Source organism: Rattus norvegicus, chromosome 1 (assembly GCF_021556685.1).
Source record: "Rattus norvegicus strain SHRSP/BbbUtx chromosome 1, alternate assembly SHRSP_T2T, whole genome shotgun sequence".
Taxonomy (NCBI): domain Eukaryota; kingdom Metazoa; phylum Chordata; class Mammalia; order Rodentia; family Muridae; genus Rattus; species Rattus norvegicus.
In genome coordinates this window covers 170,778,229-170,800,710 of record NC_141534.1, presented here as the reverse complement: position 1 = coordinate 170,800,710, position 22,482 = coordinate 170,778,229, and the positions used below count along the sequence as shown (strand labels likewise).

The 22,482-nt window shown below is 39.1% G+C and overlaps 1 protein-coding gene across 1 annotated transcript; it reads left to right on the top strand.

Moving 5' to 3' along the window:
- Positions 1 to 6,112: 6,112 nt before the first annotated feature.
- Or52z1 (olfactory receptor family 52 subfamily Z member 1) lies at positions 6,113 to 7,075 on the top strand. Its single transcript, NM_001000159.1, has one exon. It carries the CDS (start codon positions 6,113 to 6,115, stop codon positions 7,073 to 7,075), a length of 963 nt encoding a protein of 320 aa, NP_001000159.1.
- Positions 7,076 to 22,482: the final 15,407 nt, after the last annotated feature.

Sequence of the window (22,482 nt, the reverse complement as noted above, 5' to 3'; positions counted from 1 at the left end):
AAAATCCAATAAAAAATCTTTTAAAAAAGGGAAAAAAGGAAAAATTAAGGTTTCTGCATAGCATAGAGATAATCAAGAAAAGGATAGTTAATTTAAAATGAGAAAGTATTCAAAATGTGAGTATTTGTGAACTAATATTCAACAATGGATTTCTATGCAAAGTACATAAGGAACCCATGCAACCCACTGAGCTCTCAACCTACTTTGTCAGGGTTCAGAAGATCACCAACAGATACAGACCAGTAACAGAACATGAGATACAAAAAGGAGTGAAAAAGACATTCTTCAAAAGAAGTGACACAAATTCCTAACACGTTTATGAAAAGACACTCAATATTGTGGGAATGCAAATCGAAAAGCACCAAGAGAGATCACTGTATTCTTTTAGAATAGTTGCAATAACTATGATGAGACATTTTTGTTTGTTTCTGTTTTTTTGTGAGTTTTACTGGAAGTCACTTACATTGGTACAGACTATTACAATCTATTCAACTATATGAAAACTGACCTGCTAAAGTATAATGTCTGTAGTAGAGAACTAAGTGCCTTTAATGGAAGCCCCCCGCCCCCCCGTTAAGAAGTGACCCTAAATACAAACAGGCAACCAAACTCTGCATGCTCTTTCTCATGTGGCAGAACATTTCTCTCACATCAGTTCAATGAAGGCTAGCACCAGCTAAACACTGGGTTAAAAAAATGCAAAGACTTGTTCTACCAGGGTGGGTGGATACCAAGGGTGGCCTCCACCATCCAAGAAAAGAAGGGAAGGGGGAATGAGGGGAAGGGCTGTGTGATGGGAGGACTGGGAGGGGGCAGTAATTGGGATACAAAGTGAATAAATAAATGAATTAATGGAAATAAAGGCATTCCTGCTAGAGAGTCAAACTGCATGGGGACCTCCTGCAAAAGCCAGACTCTGTTTTTCTGGAGGCAATGTCTTCTTGTTCCATATGGAACTGAAGATTTTCACAACCTTCTACTAATTGACACAAGTGGACTTTCTAACCCTCCAAGGAAATGGAATAAATAACCTCCACACAGCAGCTGAGCTCTCAACCCATTTTGTCAGGGTTCAGAAGACCACCAACAGATACAAACTGGTAAGAGATGCTCAAGTCATTTAAAAGTTGTACCTATAGACTCTACTATTGTGTAATATATTATCTTTGGTTTCTGTCAATTGATTTTTGTTAGTGCTTGGGTTGATTTAATCAGAAACTGCCCATACCAGTTTTGGAAACTGAACTTTTATTCAGCACCTAGAAATAGACATAGTTCCCTTACTTTGTGTATTGTTAGGAAAGTGAAAAGCATGCACACTAGGAGGAAAATAACAACAACAACCACACAAAACAACAACAACAACAACCACACAAAACAACTGCACCATTATGATGATTTTTACTGCACCAAGAATGTAACCGAGAGCAAGTTTCTCCCCCCCTTCCCCCACCCCTCTCCCCCTCTCCCTCTTCACCTCCTTCACAGTTATATATATTTCAAAACCCAAGAATGTAGGCAAGATGTACTTTTTAATTGAAGTAGCAACTTCACACCAAACAGCTAGTCTTCCTTATCAGCAAAAACCAGTCCTCAATGTGGTGATGTGTTGATATGAAAACACTGCTCACTGCTATGTCTTCCTGACAGAATTTGTTGATTCGGTATCCTGAAGTGCTAGGGAGAGTAAAGAGGAAAAACCTAAAACAGAAATACATAGAATGAGGGTTAGGGATCAGAAATGTTGGTAGCTCAGGGGATTGAAAGACTGGGTCACAAATAGAAATTAAATGTAAGACATAATTTCACGATCCAAGGGCATTCCTTTTAGGCAAACTTTTATGTAAAACATTTTAAACTAAGGAGGAGTTTCTTATGGGGGAAAAACTGTATTTGGAATTGAACTTCAATTTCTCTTGGAATAACTCATGTTGCTTTTAGTATACAAATTTGTCATCTTTATGATTGACTTTATTTTTTGTGGTTTCATAAATAATGGGAAATTATTTAAAGAATAAAACAAAACTCAACTCGAGAGAGACCATTCTTGTCTTATATCAATTAATAGTATAAATTTTGGTGGCAGCTACTCAGAAAGCTCAGATGTCACAGTTAAATAGATGTATTATTCATGCATACTTTACCATGTTGCTATACATTATAAAATATAAAATAATATATTTAAAATATATTAAAATAGAAATAATATTAAATAGGAAATACTTTATATTTTAGTTAAGATTAGCATATTCTTTATACATATCTTACAAAATACGCAGTGAATAAAGTAGTGGAGAAACTATGAGGGACTAAAGAGAACATGTATAAAATGAGTAGGCATAAAACCCATGTGCACTGATAGCAAGGTCTCTAAGTGTGTGGTTAACTGCGCTGTGTGGTATCGGCATATTTGGAACCTCTCAGTCCCCAGTTCTTGGGAAAACATTATCTATGTTTTCAGCTATGCCAAAACCCTAGTTGACCTAACCACATTTAGAAGCAGACTTGCTTCATGAATCTTTGAAGAAACGGGGGATCAGTGGAACCCTTCTGCCCCCTACCGGTATGCAACAGGATCATTAGCGAAATTATCTTGAAAAGGTGGTGATACAATGTATCCCGGTTAGCTTTAATTGACATCCCGAAGCAGCCTAGAATCAACCTAGAAGAAACTCTCAACTGAGGAATCACTAGATGAGATTGGCTTGTGGACAGAGCTCTGGAAGGTTGCCTTGATGGTTAACTGATGAAGAAAAGCCCTGCCCACTGAAGGACCCCCCTTGAAGCAGGTGGTCCTGGGCTTTATAAGAAAGCTAGGCAGTTGTGCTAGAGAGGTGCCTGGGGTTCAGTTCCCAACATCCACATTAGCCATCTAATAATAGCTCATAATGACCTTTACCTCCAAGTTCAGGGGAGCCCGATACCTCTAGCCTTCATATAACCTATATTCACATACAGACACATACTTTACAAAACCAAAAATTATCATCTTAATATCTTAAATAACTAATTATTAATTAAATAATGAGAAATTAAAATAATAAATACCTCTCTCTAAAGCCAAAAGAGAGTCCTATGCCATCCTTTTGCATTTTTGGACCCCTCTGATCCTGAATAATTCTATCATGTAACCTAGGGAACCCTAGAATGAAATTTAGGGATTTAAAGGAACATGTAATGAAAAAGAACTCATTCTAGTGGCTTCAAACACTCATTCAACACTTCTGCCCTAGGTATTTAGAGCCCTATTAGAGTAGGTGTCTCTAGGGAACAAGGTATGATTGTGTTAGTACAAATCTCTGATATGCAAAGAAAACAGAAACATGGGTTAATTTCGTGCCTGGCAGTGCTAATCAGAGGAAATGTTTTTCAGACTGTGGAGGAGGATGAAAGTTTTCAAGAGAAGAATCAGTGCTGGGCATTCCTTCTATGGCAGGATACAAGTCAATGAATGCTCTTGGGTGAGAAGTCAAGGGCCCAAGAGATATCTAAAAAGCGGTATAAATAAATGCTCCAGATTTGCTGGTTAGGCTCTGGGAATCTCCTTGCTTTTGCTCTTTCTCCTGTTAAATATCTTCAGATTTCAAACAGAAACAAGTAAGTACACAGCTGTGTTCCAAGGAAGCTTGCAGCAGATGACAGGATAAACTTAAGTCATGTGTTCTGCAGTTCTGACCCATAGAGTACAACACTTAACTCTAGTCAAGTTGTTCTGCAATGGTGGTGTAGTCAGCAGTCACAACTATTCCCTATTTATATTGTATTTACATAGTAGCTTTTCATTTTTATCAGGATTTGAAATATAGGTGCAATAAATTTCTGGTGGTTTTCAATAAGACTCGTTTAAAAATTTTAGCGAAGACAAATCTTATATATTCAAGAACAAATGCATGAACATGTTCATAAAAGATACCAAACATTATATCAGGTACCAGTCCTGAGGCATATTAAAAAGCTGAGACTTGGAGATGTAAACTCTGAAAGTGATGAAGGTCTTTTGCTGATAGAAACAGCAGTCTAATTTAAAGTAATGCCTCAGTCACTGGCTATTATAAAAACTACTGATGATTTTAGACTATAGATTGCTATAGACAGGGTAAGATAATGTATCTTGGTTCTGGGAGTATGTTATAAACAAATTCAATTTCATTTTAAGCCCAGAAAGTTAAATTTGTTTAAATTAACAATTATTTTTGTCTTAATGCTGGTAATTTTACGAGTGCCCTAATGTCATTTGTTGCTGCAATAAATAAAAATTTATGTGATTTATGTAGCTATTATCCTGAAATGCTAACATGAGAATGGACTTACAATGGTGATACATTTTTAGGTAGTTTATCAGCAGGAGAACTAAAACTCAAGTAACAGTCTGTGCACACAGTGGAGTACATCTTAGCTGATGGTGTTCAATTGTGTGCAGTTTCAGCCAGACCATGCAATTAATATAGTCATAGTACATGTCACAAGGAGCACAGACCAACACTTTAAGTAATGACAGATCTTAATCCCACAGTGAAAGACAAATAAAATAAAACATTAGTGGTGGCTTAAGCTCATCACCAACAAGGAAAATCTCAAGGGTCTGTTTGCCTCCTTATTTCTTTACACTATGTTCCCCTTTTCATGGAGGTTGTTCTACTTCTGAGCTAAGTTCCATTCACTAGTTGGTTTATGTGATGGGAGCAGATTCATAAATGTCCATTATTTTTTAAAGAGCTTCATGTCAACTCTGCTAAAGTCATATAGGCAGATACTGCCTTATATATTTAAGTATAGTTAAATAAGCAGTGCCTAATATTTCAATCAGATAAAGAGGCAATTTTGCACATAGTAACAAATGAAAGGTGGCGACAATACAGCACCTTGATGCAGTTAGGATGCTCAATTGTAGTGGATAGGACCTAATTATAGTGGAATCAAGGAACAAAGGGCATCTGCTCCTCTGTTAGCTGACGTTTTGGTTAAGCACACACAGTTGTGTTTTTTGTAACTTATTTACCCAGCTATATCATTATATTTAGTTTTGACTATCTATATCATTGTATGTCGCTGCATCTATATCATTATACTTAGCATCCTCACTCTCCTTCCTATCCCCTGCTTCCCCCGCATCCCACGTGGTCAGGCCCTTTTCTCTTACCAAAAGTTTCCACATATATTCATGTCATAGATATCCCACAACCTTTGCTGCTAACCATCTCTGCTATCTTTATATCACTTCCTCCTCTCATAATACTAACTCTATTTTGATGACCTACATATACATTTATGTGCTGTACTTGCTAATAGAAAGGCATATTGTCTAATTTCCAATAGTTACATAAGTTGACTCTAATAAAAAATATTGACTACATAGTAGGTTTGTCCATTTCAGAGCCCAGTAAAATCTGGTATTTCAAATATTTCAGATCTTTAAAATCTCATACAGATTTTTGAGAGTTGGGTAGTAGGAAGACAGGGATACATTTACTTCATTTTTGTGATCTTAATGACTAATACAATTAGCACCAATTCATCGCTCACTCAACATAGAAGAGGACACGTTATACTATAATGCTTGAAATCTTATCAAACTTTACTTTGTCAGTAACAAATCTCAATTTCGTATCTATTTTCTTCAGCTATATGATGAGGGGTTGACTTGATGGTATGCATATTTTGTGTCTAGTTTTATTTTGGTATATAATGGTGGAGGATGACTAAGATTACAGCTAAGATCTTTTTTCTGCTTGAGTTTTTGATTCAATGAGTTCTATGGATAAAGATTCAAAGCTTATGGGTCCTTTCTTTTTTGTCCATGTGACTAATAGTGTGGATGTTATAGGTTGATACAGAAACCTAGTAAGTCATAATAAGAATTTTTATAAGCTTATATATGTAAGGTGCTAAAGTACATATTAAGTGCTTATCAATTGATAACCACTTCTTTCAGGATGCAATCATTAATTGCTTGATCAATGGTGTGCATGTTTAGGTTAGTTAATTCTCCTTTTTGCTTCCATACAGATGCAAATATTGGGGAAGAATATGATGAGATCTCATCCAGTCTCGGCTGTACTCTTCAATTTTTAACCCTGTAGTGCATGTTAAAAAGCCAGGGCTTGTGTATACAATGAAGGTGGTCTCTTTCTTTCACAATCACACCAATCCACAGGACGTGTGGTATGTTCTGATTGGAATCCCAGGACTGGAAGATCTACACACCTGGATAGCAATCCCCATCTGTTCTATGTACATTGTGGCTGTCATAGGCAATGTCCTCCTGATCTTCCTGATAATGACTGAACGTAGTCTCCATGAGCCCATGTATTTTTTTCTCTCCATGCTGGCATTAGCAGACCTTCTGCTCTCCACAGCTACAGCCCCCAAGATGCTGGCTGTCTTCTGGTTACATTCCAGGGGTATTTCCTTTGGTAGTTGTGTGACCCAAATGTTCTTCATACATTTCATCTTTGTGGCAGAGTCTGCTATTCTTCTGGCCATGGCATTTGACCGCTATGTGGCCATCTGTTACCCACTGAGATACACCACCATCCTTACTTCTTCAGTCATTGGCAAGATTGGCACTGCAGCTGTGGCCAGAAGCTTTCTCATCTGTGGTCCATTCATCTTCCTTGTATATCGACTTCTGTATTGTGGGAGATACATAATTCCCCATTCATACTGTGAGCACATGGGCATTGCCAGATTGGCATGTGACGATATCACTGTCAACATCATATATGGGCTCACTATGGCTCTCCTGTCTACAGGACTGGATATAGTACTCATTATTATTTCCTACACCATGATCCTTCGCACTGTTTTTCAAATCCCTTCTTGGGCTGCCAGATATAAGGCCCTGAACACATGTGGCTCCCACATCTGTGTTATTCTTTTGTTCTACACACCTGCATTCTTTTCATTTTTTGCCCATCGCTTTGGAGGCAAAACCATTCCTCGCCACATCCACATCCTAGTGGCCAACCTCTATGTGGTGGTGCCCCCAATGCTTAATCCCATCATTTATGGGGTAAAGACCAAGCATATCCAAGATCGAGTGGTTTTCCTTTTCTCCTCAGTGAGTACATGCTAACATGACCACAGATTAAAGATAGCATATTCCCAAAAGAACTCCTTTTAAATGTCAGCTCTGTGAGAAATAATAATGAATGAAATTTAGAGTGCTTCACTTTCAAAACAATAATATCCATGCAAATTGTCACTATATATTATCAGATACATTCAGAGAGTGTGGGAAAATATCTTAGGGACTTCCTATTAGTGTGGACTTCAAATTATTTTATATTTATATATGGATAACTATGAAAAATTCCTTATACAATTTCTTATGTAAAGAAAGTAAAACAGAAATCCATTGAATATCTTAAAACTAATTTTATTAATTCTCTGAGAATTATTACACTGTATTTTGATCAAATTTCACAGGATCTCACTTTCTGCCCATCAGCAGATGTATGAGGCAATAGAATGAAGCCTTTACATTATAGTTATTTTTATAAATGTAATTCTTATGCCAAATTAGTAACTCTAAAATCATTTATTTTAAGATTCCCTGATTTTTTTATGAGTTCTAGTTTTTTTTTCTTTTGAGACAAGGTTTCATGGAGATCTGCCTGCTCTTTGCAACTAATGTTACTGCCTGCAATTGTAACTATATATACTTTTGAGATAATTGTAACTGTCTGTCTGTCTGTCTGTCTATCTATCTACAGATATATAATTACAATTATTTAAAGTCACTTTTAAAGTATAAACTTATACAATAATGCATTAAATAGGTTGTTAATAATAAGTTAAACATATTTACTAAGATAAAGCTAGTTCTCAATATCACCCAAGGTTTCTAAAAGCTCTAATTTTCCACATATATGTTGGGACTTTAGTTCAAAGATATTGGGGAGCATCCTGGTGTCAACAGACCTTCTGTAAGAATAGATGACTGGGAAATCCCATGCCCAATAGTTAAAAGTAAAATCCAGACGAAGTTTCATTGGAATATTAACAAAGAAGCTTCCACTGAAAATGATTTCATCAGACAAAACACATGTGTGTGAACACTTTAAATGAAAATCAAACTTGCAAAACTCCTTCCCATTTCTGTTGAAAACCCGAAAGAATTCAAGAAAATGTAAAAAAAAGTCCTGATGTATATAAAAACAGACAATTCAGTAAATTTAGAAGTTGGAAGAGAGCTTCATAACTTTGTAGCCTGGCCATATTTTGGTACTATTCCATTTATATGTGTGTGTACATTTTTTGTCCATATGTATGCACAAGAATTTTCATATATCTATACCAGACTCACATATATCAAATGCTTTAAAAAGTTGATACTGAACCTTTATGTATTATTTGCCTCATAAGAAGGAAGAAGACAAATAGCTCTAATCATAAAGCAATGTACTATGGGTCATTCTGCTGACGAATCTGAATGCCTCTTCCTGCAATGGCCATCACTTGCCAAAAGCTCCTCTCCTATCTGTATCCTATCAGACTGTTCACAAACTTATCTAATTCAACTTTTATTTTGCTGGAAAACTTTCCCTAATTGCCCAATATGTATGTATGTATGTATATATATATATAAAATCATAAAAGGGTGAAGAATTTCATGCAGCAGTGTATCTCTGATTTGTTAACAATGTGTATTAAATGAATTCATGTGTGAACATTAATCTATCTCTACATCCTATGTATAAATACTGCTTTATCACAGAGTGCTGTTCTCCTAATACACCTTTTCATTTTTATTGTAAGTATTTTGTTGAGGATACGGCTACATCTATATCCACAGTTGAGGCATAACTTTATTTTCTTGCAGTGTCTTTGTCTCTTTTGTCCTCAAAAATGAATTTGTTACATATATTTTCTACTTTTATCTTGTAAAGAGCTTGAGAAAAATTGGTATTTAAGAGTTTGATATAACACAGCATTGAAGTCAAGCCATCTAATCTCGACTTACTTTTTCTTTCTTTCCCCTCTTATTTTGTGTTGTTTTGCATGCTTGTTGAGACAAGATCTCATTCTATGATTCATGTGTCCAACAAGTCATGGCAATCTTCAACTCCAAGTGAATCACTATACCCAGTTCTTAACTATCTGTCCGTCTGTCTGTTTGGTGGGAGACTTTATATCTTTATGATACTGACTCAATATTTCTTTTTCTTGTTTGCTTGGATTTTATATTTCATTATTTATCTCTAATAATTCAGGTTAAATCTGTCAAGGAAGCTATCCATTCATTTTTCTTCAAATGGCTGATGTATAATTTTATTGTTATTATTATCCTTTATTTTTGTGGTAGCAATTGCAATAGCTTTTCAAAAGCGTAGGGGGTAAGGCAGCCCCCACACATAATATTGATTAACACTTTTGAAGACTGAAGACTGTAGTGTAATTGTGGTCTTAAGTGAAATTAAATAATTATTAATAAAATAATAATAATAAATATACATTTGATTTCAGGTAAATGTACTTGTCCGTGTAAACAATATCATTTGACAGAAAGCATGGGAGATGAGTTTCATCTGATAATATAAAAATCTTATATAACAGTGGCTACTTATAGTAAACAAAAATTATGAAAATGTTTAATGCTAAATAACAATAAAATGTGTGCTTAAAATAAATGAAGTAATATTTTTCATTCTATTACAGTGTCAATTCTTTTAAAAATGTATAAAGTGTAATAAAAATTAAAACATTAAAATTATTTCTTTTATTTTAATGCATGTGTGAATATGTATGCACAAGCACATTTCTGGAGGTTATGAGGTAACTTGTGAGCATTCATTATCATTTTCTCCCATGGGTTCCAGAGACAGAAATAACTCATCAGACCTGGCAGCAACCATCTTTGTTAGCTGAGCCATCTCTTTGGCCTTTAATTAAAACATTTTTGAAGTTTAAATTCAAAACAGTGGTCATTAGATGGCTTGTCATAAACGTGTTATATAATTAATTCACACTACCTACTGACACTGGAGTTTATGAGAATGTCATTGTCATACTTCCAAGAACATAAGGTTGCAATGTAGAGTCATATTTTCCTAGAGGAAGACATTTTAGAACAAGCGACTATTTACACCCATAAATACTTGAAGAGAAAGAAGTATGTGCACTACCCATTTACACAATGTTTCAACATGATTATTTTATTTATTTATTTATTTATTTATTTATTTATTTATTTATTTATTTTCCCCCGGAGCTGGGGACCGAACCCAGGGCCTTGCGCTCCCTAGGCAAGCGCTCTACCGCTGAGCTAAATCCCCAGCCCTTATTTTTTATTTTTACATTTTATTTTTTTTTTATTAACTTGAGTATTTCTTATATACATTTCGAGTGTTATTCCCTTTCCCGGTATCCGGGCAAACATCCCCATCCCCCCTCCCCTTCTTATGGGTGTTCCCCTCCCAACCCTCCCCCCATTGCCGCCCTCCCCCCATAGACTAGTTCACTGGGGGTTCAGTCTTAGCAGGACCCAGGGCTTCCCCTTCCACTGGTGCTCTTACTAGGATATTCATTGCTACCTATGAGGTCAGAGTCCAGGGTCAGTCCATGTATAGTCTTTAGGTAGTGGCTTAGTCCCTGGAAGCTCTGGTTGGTTGGCATTGTTGTACATATGGGGTCTCGAGCCCCTTCAAGCTCTTCCAGTTCTTTCTCTGATTCCTTCAACGGGGGTCCTATTCTCAGTTCAGTGGTTTGCTGCTGGCATTCGCCTCTGTATTTGCTGTATTCTGGCTGTGTCTCTCAGGAGCGATCTACATCCGGCTCCTGTCGGTCTGCACTTCTTTGCTTCATCCATCTTGTCTAATTGGGTGGCTGTATATGTATGGGCCACATGTGGGGCAGGCTCTGAATAAAAATAAGAAATTTGGAAACTTACTTTAACAGATTTAATTCTGCTGAACCCCTGAGTGTTAGATTGTTCTATATTTAGAATGAATGTCTCTCTCTTTTTGTGGAAGCATGCTGGGAACCTTGCAAGAGGAATGGCAAACAGCTTTAAAACTCCTAGAATTCAGCCCAAGGGTTAGCCCAAATACGATGGGTGTGCCTCAGAGAGGCAGAACACAGAGAACTTCAAGATTTGAGGACTTCATGCTGTTAGGGAGTATTGCTCTGTTTGCTGCCTTCTCACTCACATCTTTCATAGTCTATGAGTTGTAGGAAACTTCTAAGTGGGCTTCAAGGCCATCTCTGGGGAGTATCACTGTTTACAGTAGTTGTGCTTGATCTTTTTCAAGCATCGCTGCTGGAACAGATTAATGATTTATCCATCATCCTAAGAAATAATTTAGAGATATACATTGTTAGCAATGACAACCAGCCTTAGAAAGAATTTGGAGAAGTAGATTGCTAGTAAAGTTAGGTTAAGGTGGTTTTTCTAATTGATTTGTTGTAGAAAATCTTAGAGAACAATTTGAAGTTCAGAGAAGCACACTCATAATAGCTAAGTTAGGGATTTTTAAAGTCAGGGAACAAGAACAATGGAAGCCCAACTAGCATTGGCTGATGTGATTCTTACTGAAGCTGGGCTGGTGATTGAGGTGATGATTAATTTCTTGTACTCATTTTTGTATGAGGGTTCTTGGGAATAATTTAGATTTTTTTCACTTGTGAATAAGATGTTTATTCATGTGAGGGCATTGGAGAACATTTTTTTCTTATGCATACTTATCGTAGTCATGCAGTATAAAAAAAATAGTCACCTTTTATTGTTGAGGATAGTTTTAGCTATCATGGGTTTTTTGTTATTCCAGATGAATTTGCAAATTGTTCTGTCTAACTCTTTGAAGAAATGGATTGGTATTTTGATGGGGATTGCATTGAATCTGTAGATCGCTTTTGGTAAAATCACTATCCCTGAACTCAAGCAGTATTACAGAGCAATAGTGACAAGATGGATGAAGCAAAGAAGGGCAGGCAGACAGGAACCGTATGTAGATCTCTCCTGAGAGACACAGCAAGAATACAACAAATACAGAGGCGAATGCCAGCAGCAAACTACTGAACCGAGAACAGGACCCCCATTGAAGGAATCAGAGAAAGAACTGGAAGAGCTTGAAGGGGCTCGAGACCCCATATGAACAACAATGCCAAGCAACCAGAGCTTCCAGGGACTAAGCCACTACCTAAAGACTATACATGGACTGACCCTGGACTCTGACCTCATAGGTAGCAATGAATATTCTAGTAAGATCACCAGTGGAAGGGAAAGCCCTGGGTCCTGCTAAGACTGAACGTGATTGTTGGGGGGAGGGCGGCAATGGGGGGAGTATGGGGAGGGGAACAGCCATAAAGAAGGGGAGGGTGAGGGATTAGGGGGATGTTGGCCCGTAAACTGGGAAAGGAAATAACACTCGAAATGTAAATAAGAAATACTCAAGTTAAAAAAATAAATTAAAAAAAAAGAAAAATAGTCACACTGTAAGTTCTATATTGCATAAAAGATTTTGCTGAGTTATGCAAGCTGTAGGTGAAAAAAAAGTGGTTGGGGCTTTGCTCCATCCATCCCCAAAATACGTGAATGAATTTGTATGCATATATGTACAGTTGTTGGAGCTTACTGAAGCGTCCTTAATCCACCCAGTCTGTGTGTGTGTGTGTGTGTGTGTGTGTGTGTGTGTGTGTGTGTGTGTGTGTGATATTTTCCCCTTTTTTGTTGGCCCCCAGGGAATTTCTTTTGCTGATCCCAGTGTACCAAGCGTTATTTCCTCAGAGAAAAATCTGCTGATGAGTCAATTGCCTACTCTATGCCTTGCCTCAGTTTACCCTGGATATTGAAGCTGGTCTTTGACAGAAACAAATTAGAAATTGTAACATAGTAAAGAATAAGTAGCAAATTGATGCTAAAGTAAAAATATGGGAAGACAAATATGTAGGCAAACATATCTGCAAACCTCACACATGAACTACGTATATGGGAAGATAAATATGTAGCTGAACAGTGTCTGCAACCTCACACATGATCTACAAACGTCTTCGTAACTCTGAAGAAAAGTGAAGTGATCCTGCCTTTTCAAGTGCATCAAGCATGAGCTAAGATTAGGGTGGGGAATGCTGGCTCATTACTTGGAGCAGAAAAGAAAATCTGCATCCAAAACTCTAGTAGTTGACAGCACAGAGGTGGCACATGGTCTGTGTCTATAAAGACCAACACTTTGGGATAGCTCATGATAAAGGACCCTGGACAGAACGTCATCTGATATTACCGTGAGTCAGTCAAGTTGAAGGTGAAGGAACTAATGCTTTCTTCTTTGTTGGTGACCTTTTTGTAAATTGTGGATTTTCCCAGAGGTCAACCTTGTTCCCAAATCAATTAAAGAAAGTGTAAATCAGTATAATTATTTCCTATTGTGGTAAAAGTATGTCAGATTCCTGACCTCTCATCTTTATCTCTTATCCACAAATAAATACACCTGGAGTGGCTTTCCTTCTTTCCACTTTCCCTAAATTTACTAAGATCTGAACATTATGTCAATTTCCTCACAGCTATAGACTGGACATTCTAGAAATGTTTTTTACAAAAATGTTCAAGGAAAAATATCTGACATTCATAATGTTTTAAAAAGGATTTTATGATATTTCTTGTTCAATGATTTATTAATGTATAAATTTATAATATGATCAATGATTTAAACATTGCTTCATTTCTTTTTTTTTCTTTTTTATTAACTTGAGTATTTTTTTTTGTTAGTAACTTTTTTTTATTAACTTGAGTATTTCTTATATACATTTCTTTTTTTTTTTTTTTTTTTTTTACATTCTAATTTTTTTTTTTTATTAACTTGAGTATTTCTTATATACATTTCGAGTATTATTCCCTTTCCCGGTTTCCGGGCAAACATCCCCCTCCCCCCTCCCCTTCCTTATGGGTGTTCCCCTCCCAACCCTCCCCCCATTGCCGCCCTCCCCCCATAGACTAGTTCACTGTGGGTTCAGTCTTAGCAGGACCCAGGGCTTCCCCTTCCACTGGTGCTCTTACTAGGATATTCATTGCTACCTATGGGGTCAGAGTCCAGGGTCAGTCCATGTATAGTCTTTAGGTAGTGGCTTAGTCCCTGGAAGCTCTGGTTGCTTGGCATTGTTGTACTTTTGGGGTCTCGAGCCCCTTCAAGCTCTTCCAGTTCTTTCTCTGATTCCTTCAATAGGGGACCTATTCTCAGTTCAGTGGTTTGCTGCTGGCATTCGCCTCTATATTTGCTGTATTCTGGCTGTGTCTCTCAGGAGCGATCTACATCCGGCTCCTGTCGGTCTGCACTTCTTTGCTTCATCCATCTTGTCTAATTGGGTGGCTGTATATGTATGGGCCACATGTGGGGCAGGCTCTGAATGGGTGTTCCTTCAGTCTCTGTTTTAATCTTTGCCTCTCCCTTCCCTGCCAAGGGTATTCTTTTTCCTCATTTAAAGAAGGAGTGAAGCATTCACATTTTGATCATCCGTCTTGAGTTTCGTTTGTTCTAGGGATCTAGGGTAATTCAAGCATTTGGGCTAATAGCCACTTATCAATGAGTGCATACCATGTATGTCTTTCTGTGATTGGGTTAGCTCACTCAGGATGATATTTTCCAGTTCCAACCATTTGCCTACGAATTTCATAAACTCGTTGTTTTTGATAGCTGAGTAATATTCCATTGTGTAGATGTACCACATTTTCTGGATCCATTCCTCTGTTGAAGGGCATCTGGGTTCTTTCCAGCTTCTGGCTATTATAAATAAGGCTGCGATGAACATAGTGGAGCACGTGTCTCTTTTATATGTTGAGGCATCTTTTGGGTATATGCCCAAGAGAGGTATAGCTGGATCATCAGGCAGTTCAATGTCCAATTTTCTGAGGAACCTCCAGACTGATTTCCAGAATGGTTTTACCAGTCTGCAATCCCACCAACAATGGAGGAGTGTTCCTCTTTCTCCACATCCTCGCCAGCATCTGCTGTCACCTGAGTTTTTGATCTTAGCCAATCGCACTGGTGTGAGGTGAAATCTCAGGGTTGTTTTGATTTGCATTTCCCTTATGACTAAAGATGTTGAACATTTCTTTAGGTGTTTCTCAGCCATTCGGCATTCCTCAGCTGTGAATTCTTTGTTTAGCTCTGAACCCCATTTTTTAATAGGGTTATTTGTTTCCCTGCGGTCTAACTTCTTGAGTTCTTTGTATATTTTGGAAATAAGGCCTCTATCTGTTGTAGGATTGGTAAAGATCTTTTCCCAATCTGTTGGTTGCCGTTTTGTCCTAACCACAGTGTCCTTTGCCTTACAGAAGCTTTGCAGTTTTATGAGATCCCATTTGTCGATTCTTGATCTTAGAGCATAAGTCATTGGTGTTTTGTTCAGGAAATTTTTTCCAGTGCCCATGTGTTCCAGATGCTTCCCTAGTTTTTCTTCTATTAGTTTGAGTGTGTCTGGTTTGATGTGGAGGTCCTTGATCCACTTGGACTTAAGCTTTGTACAGGGTGATAAGGATGGATCGATCTGCATTCTTCTACATGTTGCCCTCCAGTTGAACCAGCACCATTTGCTGAAAATACTATCTTTTTTCCATTGGATGGTTTTGGCTCCTTTGTCAAAAATCAAGTGACCATAGGTGTGTGGGTTCATTTCTGGGTCTTCAATTCTATTCCATTGGTCTATCTGTCTGTCTCTGTACCAATACCATGCAGTTTTTATCACTATTGCTCTGTAATACTGCTTGAGTTCAGGGATAGTGATTCCCCCTGAAGTCCTTTTATTGTTGAGGATAGCTTTAGCTATCCTGGGTTTTTTGTTATTCCAGATGAATTTGCAAATTGTTCTGTCTAACTCTTTGAAGAATTGGATTGGTATTTTGATGGGGATTGCATTGAATCTGTAGATTGCTTTTGGTAAAATGGCCATTTTTACCATATTAATCCTGCCAATCCATGAGCATGGGAGATCTTTCCATCTTCTGAGGTCTTCTTCAATTTCTTTCCTCAGTGTCTTGAAGTTCTTATTGTACAGATCTTTTACTTGCTTGGTTAAAGTCACACCGAGGTACTTTATATTATTTGGGTCTATTATGAAGGGTGTCGTTTCCCTAATTTCTTTCTCGGCTTGTTTCTCTTTTGTATAGAGGAAGGCAACTGATTTATTTGAGTTAATTTTATACCCAGCCACTTTGCTGAAGTTGTTTATCAGCTTTAGTAGTTCTCTGGTGGAACTTTTGGGATCACTTAAATATACTATCATGTCATCTGCAAATAGTGATATTTTGACCTCTTCTTTTCCGATCTGTATCCCTTTGATCTCCTTTTGTTGTCTGATTGCTCTGGCTAGAACTTCAAGAACTATATTGAATAAGTAGGGAGAGAGTGGGCAGCCTTGTCTAGTCCCTGATTTTAGTGGGATTGCTTCAAGTTTCTCTCCATTTAGTTTAATGTTAGCAACTGGTTTGCTGTATATGGCTTTTACTATGTTTAGGTATGGGCCTTGAATTCCTATTCTTTCCAGGACTTTTATCATGAAGGGGTGTTGAATTTTGTCAAATGCTTTCTCAGCATCTAATGAAATGATCATGTGGTTCTGTTCTTTCAGTTTGTTTATATAATGGATCACGTTGATGGTTTTCCGTATATTAAACCATCCCTGCATGCCTGGGATGAAGCCTACTTGATCATGGTGGATGATTGTTTTGATGTGCTCTTGAATTCGGTTTGCCAGAATTTTATTGAGTATTTTTGCGTCGATATTCATAAGGGAAATTGGTCTGAAGTTCTCTTTCTTTGTTGGGTCTTTGTGTGGTTTAGGTATAAGAGTAATTGTGGCTTCGTAGAAGGAATTCGGTAGGGCTCCATCTGTTTCAATTTTGTGGAATAGTTTGGATAATATTGGTATGAGGTCTTCTATGAAGGTTTGATTGAATTCTGCACTAAACCCGTCTGGACCTGGGCTCTTTTTGGTTGGGAGACCTTTAATGACTGCTTCTATTTCCTTAGGAGTTATGGGGTTGTTTAACTGGTTTATCTGTTCCTGATTTAACTTCGATACCTGGTATCTGTCTAGGAAATTGTCCATTTCCTGAAGATTTTCAAATTTTGTTGAATATAGGTTTTTATAGTAAGATCTGATGATTTTTTGAATTTCCTCCGAATCTGTAGTTATGTCTCCCTTTTCATTTCTGATTTTGTTAATTTGGACACACTCTCTGTGTCCTCTCGTTAGTCTGGCTAAGGGTTTATCTATCTTGTTGATTTTCTCAAAGAATCAACTTTTGGTTCTGTTGATTCTTTCTATGGTCCTTTTTGTTTCTACTTGGTTGATTTCAGCTCTGAGTTTGATTATTTCCTGCCTTCTACTCCTCCTGGGTGTATTTGCTTCTTTTTGTTCTAGAGCTTTTAGGTGTGCTGTCAAGCTGCTGACATATGCTCTTTCCTATTTCTTTCTGCAGGCACTCAGCGCTATGAGTTTTCCTCTTAGCACAGCTTTCATTGTGTCCCATAAGTTTGAGTATGTTGTATCTTCATTTTCATTAAATTCTAAAAAGTTTTTAATTTCTTTCTTTATTTCTTCCTTGACCAGGTTATCATTGAGTAGAGCATTGTTCAATTTCCACGTATATGTGGGCATTCTTCCCTTATTGTTATTGAAGACCAGTTTTAGGCCGTGGTGGTCCGATAGCACGCATGGGATTATTTCTATCTTTCTGTACCTGTTGAGGCCCGTTTTTTGACCAATTATATGGTCAATTTTGGAGAAAGTACCATGAGGAGCTGAGAAGAAGGTATATCCTTTTGCTTTAGGATAGAATGTTCTATAAATATCCGTTAAGTCCATTTGGCTCATGACTTCTCTTAGTCTGTCTACATCACTGTTTAATTTCTGTTTCCATGATCTGTCCATTGATGAGAGTGGGGTGTTGAATCTCCCACTATTATTGTGTGAGGTGCAATGTGTGTTTTGAGCTTTAGTAAGGTTTCTTTTACATATGTAGGTGCCCTTCTATTTGGGGCATAGATATTTAGGATTGAGAGTTCATCTTGGTGGATTTTTCCTTTGATGAATATGAAGTGTCCTTCCTTATCTTTTTTGATGACTTTTAGTTGGAAATTGATTTTATTTGATATTAGAATGGCTACTCCAGCTTGCTTCTTCTGACCATTTGCTTGGAAAGTTGTTTTCCAGCCTTTCACTCTGAGGTAGTGTCTGTCTTTGTCTCTGAGGTGTGTTTCCTGTAGGCAGCAGAATGCAGGGTCCTCGTTGCGTATCCAGTTTGTTAATCTATGTCTTTTGATTGGGGAGTTGAGGCCATTGATATTGAGAGATATTAAGGAATAGTGATTATTGCTTCCCGTTATATTCATATTTGATGTGAGGTTATGTTTGTGTGCTTTCATTCTCTTTGTTTTGTTGCCAAGACGATTAGTTTCTTGCTTCTTCTAGGGTATAGCTTGCCTCCTTATGTTGGGCTTTACCATTTATTATCCTTTGTAGTGCTGGATTTGTAGAAAGATATTGTGTAAATTTGGTTTTGTCATGGAATATCTTGGTTTCTCCATCAATGTTAATTGAGAGTTTTGCTGGATACAGTAATCTGGGCTGGCATTTTTGTTCTCTTAGGGTCTGTATAACATCAGTCCAGGATCTTCTGGCCTTCATAGTTTCTGGCGAGAAGTCTGGTGTGATTCTGATAGGTCTCCCTTTATATGTTACTTGACCTTTTTCCCTTACTGCTTTTAATATTCTTTCTTTATTTTGTGCGTTTGGTGTTTTGACAATTATGTGACGGGAGGTGTTTCTTTTCTGGTCCAATCTATTTGGAGTTCTGTAGGCTTCCTGTATGTCTATGGGTATCTCTTTTTTTAGGTTAGGGAAGTTTTCTTCTATGATTTTGTTGAAGATATTTACTGGTCCTTTGAGCTGGGAGTCTTCACTCTCTTCTATACCTATTATCCTTAGGTTTGATCTTCTCATTGAGTCCTGGATTTCCTGTATGTTTTGGACCAGTAGCTTTTTCCGCTTTACATTATCTTTGACAGTTGAGTCAATGATTTCTATGGAATCTTCTGCTCCTGAGATTCTCTCTTCCATCTCTTGTATTCTGTTGGTGAAGCTTGTATCTACAGCTCCTTGTCTCTTCTTTTGGTTTTCTATATCCAGGGTTGTTTCCATGTGTTCTTTCTTGATTGCTTCTATTTCCATTTTTAATTCCTTCAACTGTTTGATTGTGTTTTCCTGGAATTCTTTCAGGGATTTTTGCGATTCCTCTCTGTAGGCTTTTACTTGTTTATTAATGTTTTCCTGTGCTTCCCTAAGTGTGTTCAGGTCTTTCCTGAAGTCCTCCAGCATCATGATCAAATATGATTTTGAAACTAGATCTTGCTTTTCTGGTGTGTTTGGATATTCCATGTTTGTTTTGGTGGGAGAATTGGGCTCCGATGATGGCATGTAGTCTTGGTTTCTGTTGCTTGGGTTCCTGCGCTTGCCTCTCGCCATCAGATTATCTCTAGTGTTACTTTGTTCTGCTATTTCTGACAGTGGCTAGACTGTCCTATAAGCCTGTGTGTCAGGAGTGCTGTAGACCTGTTTTCCTCTCTTTCAGTCAGTTATGGGGACAGAGTGTTCTGCTTTCGGGCGTGTAGTTTTTCCTCTCTACAGGTCTTCAGCTGTTCCTGTGGGCCTGTGTCTTGAGTTCACCAGGCAGCTTTCTTGCAGCAGAAAATTTGGTCTTACCTGTGGTCCCGAGGCTCAGGTTTGCTCGTGGGGTGCTGTCCAGGGGCTCTCTGCAGCGGCAGCAACCAGGAAGACCTGTGCCGCCCCTTCCGGGAGCTTCAGTGCACCAGGGTTCCAGATGGTCTTTGGCTTTTTCCTCTGGCGTCCGAGATGTGTGTGCAGGGAGCAGTCTCTTCTGGTTTCCCAGGCCTGTCTGCCTCTCTGAAGGTTTAGCTCTCCCTCCCACGGGATTTGGGTGCAGAGAACTGTTTATCCGGTCTGTTTCCTTCAGGGTCCGGCGGTGTCTCCGGCAGGGGTCCTGCCGCTCCTGGGCCCTCCCCCACGGGAGCCCAGAGGCCTTATACAGTTTCCTCTTGGGCCAGGGATGTGGGCAGGGGTGAGCAGTGTTGGTGGTCTCTTCCGCTCTGCAGCCTCAGGAGTGCCCACCTGACCAGGCGGTTGGGTCTCTCTCTCACCGGGTCTGGGAGCAGAGAGCTGCTGCGGGCCGGGATCCGCGGGTGTGGGACTTCCGGTAAACACAGAACGTGCCCGGTTCTAGAGAAATTCTGCTTCCGTGTGTCCCAAGCTCACCAGGCAGCTTTCTTGCAGCAGAAAATTTGGTCTTACCTGTGGTCCCGAGGCTCAAGTTCGCTCGTGGGGTGCTGCCCAGGGGCTCTCTGCAGCGGCAGCAACCAGGAAGACCTGTGCCGCCCCTTCCGGGAGCTTCAGTGCACCAGGGTTCCAGATGGTCTTTGGCTTTTTCCTCTGGCGTCCGAGATGTGTGTGCAGGGAGCAGTCTCTTCTGGTTTCCCAGGCCTGTCTGCCTCTCTGAAGGTTTAGCTCTCCCTCCCACGGGATTTGGGTGCAGAGAACTGTTTATCCGGTCTGTTTCCTTCAGGGTCCGGCGGTGTCTGTGGCAGGGGTCCTGCCGCTCCTGGGCCCTCCCCCACGGGAGCCCAGAGGCCTTATACAGTTTCCTCTTGGGCCAGGGATGTGGGCAGGGGTGAGCAGTGTTGGTGGTCTCTTCCGCTCTGCAGCCTCAGGAGTGCCCACCTGACCAGGCGGTTGGGTCTCTCTCTCACCGGGTCTGGGAGCAGAGAGCTGCTGCGGGCCGGGATCCGCGGGTGTCTTATATACATTTCAAGTGTTATTCCCTTTCCCGGTTTCCGGGCAAACATCCCCCTCCCCCCTCCCCTTTCTTATGGGTGTTCCCCTCCCAACCCTCCCCCCATTGCCGCCCTCCCCCCCACAGTCTAGTTCACTGGGGGTTCAGTCTTAGCTTCCCCTTCCACTGGTGCTCTTACTAGGATATTCATTGCTACCTATGAGGTCAGAGTCCAGGGTCAGTCCATGTATAGTCTTTAGGTAGTGGCTTAGTCCCTGGAAGCTCTGGTTGATTGGCATTGTTGTACATATGGAGTCTCGAGCCCCTTCAAGCTCTTCCAGTTCTTTCTCTGATTCCTTCAACGGGGGTCCTATTCTCAGTTCAGTGGTTTGCTGCTGGCATTCGCCTCTGTATTTGCTGTATTCTGGCTGTGTCTCTCAGGAGCGATCTACATCCTGCTCCTGTCGGTCAATTTCCACGTATATGTGGGCATTCTTCCCTTATTGTTATTGAAGACCAGTTTCAGGCCGTGGTGGTCTGATAGCACACATGGGATTATTTCTATCTTTCTGTACCTGTTGAGGCCCGTTTTTTGACCAATTATATGGTCAATTTTGGAGAAAGTACCATGAGGAGCTGAGAAGAAGGTATATCCTTTTGCTCTAGGATAGAATGTTCTATAAATATCCGTTAAGTCCATTTGGCTCATGACTTCTCTTAGGCTGTCTACGTCTCTGTTTAATTTCTGTTTCCATGATCTGTCCATTGATGAGAGTGGGGTGTTGAAATCTCCTACTATTACTGTGTGAGGTGCAATGTGTGTTTTGAGCTTTAGTAAGGTTTCTTTTACATATGTAGGTGCCCTTGTATTTGGGGCATAGATATTTAGGATTGAGAGTTCATCTTGGTGGATTTTTCCTTTGATGAATATGAAGTGTCCTTCCTTATCTTTTTTGATGACTTTTAGTTGGAAATTGATTTTATTTGATATTAGAATGGCTACTCCAGCTTGCTTCTTCTGACCATTTGCTTGGAAAGTTGTTTTCCAGCCTTTCACCCTGAGGTAGTGTCTGTCTTTGTCTCTGAGGTGTGTTTCCTGTAGGCAGCAGAATGCAGGTTCCTCATTGCGTATCCAGTTTGTTAATCTATGTCTTTTTATTGGGGAGTTGAGGCCATTGATGTTGAGAGATATTAAGGAATAGTGATTATTGCTTCCTGTTATATTCATATTTGGATGTGAGTTTATGTTTTTGTGCTTTTCTTCTCTTTGTTTTGTTGCCAAGACGATTAGTTTCTTGCTTCTTCTAGGGTATAGCTTGCCTCCTTATGTTGGGCTTTACCATTTATTATCCTTTGTAGTGCTGGATTTGTAGAAAGATATTGTGTAAATTTGGTTTTGTCATGGAATATCTTGGTTTCTCCATCTATGTTAATTGAGAGTTTTGCAGGATACAGTAACCTGGGCTGGCATTTTTGTTCTCTTAGGGTCTGTATGACATCAGTCCAGGATCTTCTGGCCTTCATAGTTTCTGGCGAGAAGTCTGGTGTGATTCTGATAGGTCTGCCTTTATATGTTACTTGACCTTTTTCCCTTACTGCTTTTAATATTCTTTCTTTATTTTGTGCGTTTGGTGTTTTGACTATTATGTGACGGGAGGTGTTTCTTTTCTGGTCCAATCTATTTGGAGTTCTGTAGGCTTCCT